This window comes from Oryza glaberrima, chromosome 2 (genome assembly GCF_000147395.1).
Source record: "Oryza glaberrima chromosome 2, OglaRS2, whole genome shotgun sequence".
NCBI classification, from domain to species: domain Eukaryota; kingdom Viridiplantae; phylum Streptophyta; class Magnoliopsida; order Poales; family Poaceae; genus Oryza; species Oryza glaberrima.
In genome coordinates, this window is record NC_068327.1 from 9,479,720 (window position 1) to 9,486,565 (window position 6,846).

The 6,846-nt window shown below is 42.7% G+C and overlaps 1 protein-coding gene across 1 annotated transcript; it reads right to left on the bottom strand.

Annotated features, from left to right (window-relative positions):
• Positions 1–280: 280 nt before the first annotated feature.
• LOC127763581 (subtilisin-like protease SBT3.3) lies at positions 281–3,594 on the bottom strand. The gene is made up of 10 exons (XM_052288329.1): positions 3,485–3,594; positions 3,296–3,387; positions 3,109–3,206; positions 2,865–3,020; positions 2,148–2,767; positions 1,964–2,031; positions 1,574–1,849; positions 1,338–1,455; positions 1,047–1,218; positions 281–949 (listed from the first exon to the last, which is right to left on the bottom strand). Exons 1-10 carry the CDS (start codon positions 3,572–3,574, stop codon positions 402–404), a joined length of 2,238 nt encoding a protein of 745 aa, XP_052144289.1. The 5' UTR covers positions 3,575–3,594; the 3' UTR covers positions 281–401.
• Positions 3,595–6,846: the final 3,252 nt, after the last annotated feature.

Genomic DNA, 6,846 nt, shown 5'->3' on the forward strand with positions numbered 1-6,846 from the left:
TTTTTGAAAATATTTTAGTGACTTCGTGATATGTAAAAACGAGGAGTATCTTAAGAGAAAAAAGACTTAGTATTCATCTCTGATCACCGTTCATGCTGAGCACCATACATCTTAGCCATACCACCCTTAGAATGCGCTGTTAATCAGCTACAGCTATCGATAGACCCATTACCATATTATCTGTTGTCACTCTCAGAAAACAAATTTTTATGTTTACCAGATTATCTTTCTAAAAAGGGTCAAGCAAAGAAATGCAACAAACTTGAACTTATTATTCTTACAAGAGTCCAATGAAACATTTTGTATAAATGGTATTGGCTCACATTGGTCCCTTTACATTTGAATGAAAATAATAGTATAAAGTAATATTCCACAATCGTATTTACTTTTTCCAGAACTATTTACGAAGTATCTGATACAAAGTCTTGGATTATGGTGCGAACCACAACCGGAATCCTCACCGAGTGTGTGACACCATCTAGCCATGTCAAGCTTCCAAACGTGTAGCCGGCTTGTACTCTCTGCCTTACTGTGAATGTCACCTTGAATGTTACACTTCTACTACCACCTCGGGTGAATGTGATAATTGAAGGTTCAACAGACATCCTCACACCGGCTGGTGCCTCAATCGATGCCTTGTAAGTTCCTTCTTCCCCTCCGACGTTGGTTACAGTACGCCAAACCGTGACAGAGTCCTTAAGGTCTGGCACGGTGATGGATGGAAGGTTGAGCTGATAGAGCTGACCCACATAGGACTCACAGTCATCCTTAGGGCCAAGGGTGCAGTTGAAAAATTTAGTGTATTCCTTCGGGTCAATGTCATACACAAGCCCAGGGTCAATGGACTTGTCTGGGTCGATCTGGCCACCACCAAAGTCGAATGGATCGGCGATCTTCCTAGGTGCTCCCTCAGCTTGGATTGGCATGCCAAAACGATCAGTCACCGATGCTGCAATAGTAGAGAGATATATAGTAACAGTTTGTTAGTCCTAAGTTACCCATATAAGATATACACACTGGACTTGTAGTGTGGCATGAGTACATGCCTGTGGTGACAATGGCCGACTTGATCATGGCAGGCGACCAGTCCGGGTGAACCGACTTGAGCAGCGCCGCCACTGCCGAGACGTGCGGGCACGCCATGGACGTCCCAGACATGAATTTGTACGAGTCGCCCACAGCTGCCAGGATGCTGACTCCAGGTGCGGATATGTCAGGCTGTTGAACACAGAATCAGATATCAGAAGGTAATTTCACACATAGAAATCAAGAGGAACGCCGTTAATTATCTCATTGTTGTTGGATATTCATGTCAAGATCAAGGTCGTTGTTGTCACCTTGAGGATGGCAGGAAATTCATTGCTCGGGCCTCTCGACGAGAACATGGCGATCCTCGGTGCGAGTACCCCATTCCCAACCACGCTCACCACCCGAGATATCTTCACCACAGATTTCCTGAAAGAAATAGTATATGAAGAACATTTGAGCGTTTTCAGACGAGCACAACCAGGTCCTGATTATATTTATTACTTCGTTCCAGTGTAGCGCTGGTCACCAAAGAGCTTGAACTCACCTTGTGCTTTTCGCGTAGGAGGCGATTCTGCTTGCGATTTCGTAGTCGACCAGCACGCAGCTGGCCGGCAGATACAGGTGGCAGAAGTCTTCGAAGCCATCCAAGACGTTGGCGCTGTACTGCGCATAGATGAGACCCTTCGCGCGTCTCTTCACGACGGCGACGAATGTGGCGGCGAACGCGCTGTTTGGTGATGAGTTGGCCGCCTCCAACGGAGCCGAGCACAGGACGATCTTGCCGGTGATGTTGACTGACGCCAGTGAGTCCTCGTCGCATCTGTGTGTGTCAATGGCATATTGGCATTGGTCAGCGTCACTTGTTCAAGATTTATTTATTTTAGTGTGTTGACTGTGCTGCGTTGTTCTGGCGATGATCATTTCGTTCCATTACCTTTGCCCATCGACGAGCATATGAAAGTTGCTGTTGTTCATTGTTGCATTGTAGTTAAGAGATTGCCCCTGGATTTAAAATCGACACGAAAAAAAAATCACTATTAACCTTTAACATAGTGCAGGCGTCTTTTGAAAGAAAGAAAAGCAAAAAAAAAAGGTCGAACGGTGACGGTAATGCGTACCACAAGCTTCTCTTTGTTCCCGAGTGACATCACGGTTGGAAACGAGCGATCTATGGTGCTAGCGGCCACCGTGATGACCCACGGCACGGCGTTCGACACGGACTGTGGCACGGGGCCCTCGTTCCCGCCGGCGAACACCACGGTGATCCCTCTCGCCACGGCGTGCAGCGTTCCGGGGACCTCACCGTACCCTCCTAGCGACAGCGACAGGACGTCCACGCCGTCGTTTATGGCGTCGTCGATGGCCGCGAGGACAGATGCATCGCCACAATCGATTTTGGGGCCCCAGCAAGCCTTGTACACCGCCAGCCTCGCCCGCGGCGCCCCTCCACGGGCCATGCCCGCGGCCAGGCCGCTCTGCCGGTGGCTCACGTTGTACACCTGCCCGCCGAGGATCGTCGAGGCAGCGTGCGTGCCGTGTCCGCTAAGATCCCTTGGCGACTTGTACTCACCTTTGAGCAGCTCGTCCGGGATGTCACCGGAGTACCATCGCGCACCGATGATCTTCCGGTTGCAACTCGTTGTGTTGAACTCCGCACCGGTCTGGCACTTTCCCTTCCATCGTGCGGGCACAGGGCCATAGCCGTTATCTTCGAAGCTTCGTGATGTAGGCCATATCCCTGTAACACGGTTCATCCCGGCTAAATTACTAAATTTTTTTATATATGGCATGCTAATTCAGCGAGAGTAGCACTAGCATGTAATGCATTTTTCAACCTGAATCGATGACGCCAACAATGACATCTTCACCATAGTTTGCCTTCTTCAGGAGATTTGATTGTTCATAGTAGTTAAGTCCAAGAAAATCCCAGCTCCGGGTCGTGTGTGCTTTATGATAAGTGTTAGGTTTTACACTGACAACTCCAGGTAATTCTGCACCGGAAACTCATTAGTTCCATAATAATGATCATGCAAGAGGTAATATGACATGCTCATGCCATTATAAAGGATCGATGATTACTTGCAAGTTCTTCAGCTTGGGATTCGGTGAGCATTGCAGCGAATCCAGAGAATCCGTGCTTGTAGCTGTAGACTATAGATTTCATGGCTTCATCCTTACTGTTCCATTGAAAACAAGTGACAAAATTAACCCAAGTTCCTTGTCATGTCAAGATGCAGAATTTATAACTTGAACTACAAATTAATACCTCCCAAAAACGGAAGTAAGAGCGTCATGGTGCGATGCGGTGACCACAGATGGATCATCATGCTTCTTCTCCCCCATGTAAACGATGTAGAGCTGAAAATTCAATGAAAAAATGTTCCCAAGAATAATGTCAGTAACTCTTGTGAAACAAAGTAGGAAATCATGTTTCATATGGGAGAAACCGGCTTACTCTGCTGGACGCATCGGCGAAAATGGGGAGTACCACTACCAGTACAAGAATCAAGTACAGAGTAGGAAGAAAAGGTGATCTCGAGTCCATGTTTGATTTCGAGGAGTATGTTCTTATGGTTTGGTGTTGTGATTTATGCTGTGGCATGCAGGTATAAATAGCAGATAGCATCCAACATTAATCACGCGGGGGATATGCAGGAACTGCGTTAAAAAATGAAAATCCTCGTGTTTGCGTGTTGATTTGTTCTTTCAGGTCACAAGTAACGACAGAAAGAGACTAATTAATAAATCAAATCCACACTTGTATGGTAAGCATTGTGGTTTGATTTGTTCGTCATCCTCAAAGAACAGTGATATGATAATACTGTTTCACATGCAATGACCAGATCAACATTGTGTGGTGATGAAAGGAATTTATTAATTAGTAGAGTTGGGTATAGCTCTAACTCCTAAATTTAACTTCAGAAATTGGGTTTGGACTGGAGTTGTGGAGCTGCATAAACCCAGCTGAACTTCTCTAGTTTATTTTGTGAGAGAGCTTCACCCAGCTCCACTCCCATTTTAGGTGGAACTGAAACTGTTTGGCTGAGCTCCAGTTCTAGAAGAGGTGGAGCTGGAATTGGAATTGTACCAAACAGACCCTAAGTCATCCGCTTGGATGAAGCTTCTGCTGCAGCATGGCTGCGAAAAAGCGGGCTGTATTATTTAAGTATTATGACTTATTCTTGTCGCCGAGGTTAAACTTAGATGCACGGAGAATTTACCTACTCTTGATAAGGCCCTGCTTAGTTCCCACGTAAAACTTTTACTCTGTCATATCGAATATTTGGACACATGTATGGAGTATTAAATATAGAAAAAACTAATTACACAGATTGCGTGTAAATTATGAGATGAAACTTTTAAGCTTAATTGCTCCATTATTTGACAATGTGGTGCTGCAATAAATATTTGTTAATGACGAATTAATTAGGCTTAATGTATTCATCTCGTAGTTTATAGGTGGATTCTGTAATTTGTTTTTTCATTAGTCTACGTTTAATACTTTAAATGTATGCCCGTATATCCAATGTGACATGCCAAAACTTTTCACCTATATATAGAACTAAACATGACCTAAACCTTTCAAAACTGTGAGCTGCCTTATGGGCAGAGAGAAAAAGAAGTGAACCGTACCCAGGGAAATTTCTTCTGCTCCATAATTCCAGAGTCAAACTTCCAGAACTCACACGCCCACCAAACCTACTAGAATTATCTCTAGCTCAATTAGCATCATCACAAAAATCCTTTTACGCAATATGCAATCAAATTTGGAATTTACATACTGTAATTTGTCGATATATTCAATTTTCTCACAAGCTCCATACATTTTTTCTATCGGCACCTACGGATGGAATTCCCGAATAATCGGAGAGTACATTATACTAGTGCAGTGGCTAGCACACACATTCATAACCTTATCATCACATCCACATATAATACACGTACAAATAGATGACATGGTTCATATAACCTAGCGAGGGCATAAGTCATAAAATATAGTTTGGTGGCTAATATTTCAAGGCAACAGTGAAGAAAGGCTCAGTGGCTAAGGTCGGCTTCACCCTTTAGAAGGTCATTAAATGCCTAATTTTAACAGTGTTATCCCATTAACTGGTAGAACTGGTATTTTTTTTATATCTACTCCCTCCATTCCATAATATAACGCACAACTATTTTTTAAAGTTATTTCATAATATAAGGCGCATATACATGCATGTCATTAATTAGCACATCTTTTCCATTAAAATATTATTATTTAAATCATCCATCATCAAGATCTCTAATTTTATTGGGTGCATGTATTCTATTTATTAGGGTAATCCAAACTATGAAGTGATAATAATTATTTATTGATCTTCGGATTAAGGGTGGTTGTGCCTTATATTTTGTAATGGAGGGAGTATACATATATATATTTAAAAATAAGTGAGACATAAACACTTAGGTAAGTAGTGGAGAAACAAGTGACACATGAACACTTAGATAAGTAGTGGATATAATTTTTTAGTGTATTCATGATGTATTAGTTTTATTTTTGTGGTAAAGTTGAAGTTTCATCCATGAAATAGGCGCTCAGCTTTCAAAACAATTACTCCCTCCATCTACTTTTGATAGTCATATTTCATCTTGGCACACAGACCAACGATAAGTGATTCTACTTATCATCCATTTAAACATGCTACTAGTCATTCCTAGTAAACAAGCGATTCATTAATATTTACATTTCTCGATGCCCATGTAACCAATCTTGTGTGGAAGAATGGAGAGTCACGCATTAAAATCAAGAAAGCCATTAAGATGATAAGTTGTTGGATTGAAATATGACTATCAAAAATAAAATTTTCAGATTTAGAAATATCACTATCAAAAAAAAAAAAGATGGAGGGAGTATAATTGACAATAGGCCAATTAATTAGCAGGAGGGCTAGCTTGATGGTAGAAATAAAATATATTTATTAATGATAATAGTTTTTTCAGAATTTGCAAGCAAAGAAGACATAAAAACACGTTACTGTTTACACTCTATTCTCAAAAAAATACTATTAACACACTCAGTTTCTTAGAGAGAGAATCTACTCAGTACCACTGAGTTTGGCACAGTTCAACAATATGCCACTGACTTTGTCCACATCCATAATATACTATTGACTTTCCCTTAACCTCTACGATTTACTATCATGGTCACTGACTGTTAGTTTGCATTGAGGAAAAGACAAGTATGCCCTTATGAAGGTGAAGACCAGTAGCATTGAGCAAGATGCATTGCAAAATTTGACAGAAAGATGCATAAATCCCCATGTCCAAGTTTAGCATAACCAAGTTCAATCTTACAAGAGCTAAAACAACAAGTTAAGTGGCATATATGTTAATGGAGGGAGCAACAATGGCAATCGACAGGTTGGGAGCGGCTGGGGGTTGCATTGACGAGGGCAACAACTCTCCAGCAGGGGCGCCGTGTAGGGCTGTCAACGAGCCGAGCTCGAGCGAGCTTTCATGTGTAGGCTCGAGCTTGCTATGGACTCGAGTCGAGCTCGAGCCGAGCCCAGGTTTGCCGCAAGCTTGAAGTCGAGCTCGAGCTCGGCTCGTTCGAGCTTCGAGCTTTTCTCGAGCCTACCTGGTGTAGTGAAATACTAGAACTGTGATGCATGATTAGATAGGAAAAAGTAATACTAGTGCTCCTATGCAAGCCGCACAGTCGCACACTAGTAGTAGTACTAGTACTACCAGCCATGCTCTTGTTGGGACTTGGGAAATGGGACAACAAATGCACTCTGCCACTGACAGTACTAGTGCTCAGTACTAGTACTAGTAGAGAAT

What these genes read in the sequence shown, in the direction of transcription:
- LOC127763581 (XM_052288329.1), bottom strand. Translation starts at nt 3,574, where the DNA reads ATGGACTCGAGATCACCTTTTCTTCCTACTCTGTACTTGATTCTTGTA. An exon ending in ATGCTCGTCGATGGGCAAAG is followed by an intron (nt 1,850 to 1,963) that starts GTAATGGAACGA and finishes TGACACACACAG; the next exon opens with ATGCGACGAGGACTCACTGG. An exon ending in GTCGGCCATTGTCACCACAG is followed by an intron (nt 950 to 1,046) that starts GCATGTACTCAT and finishes CTACTATTGCAG; the next exon opens with CATCGGTGACTGATCGTTTT.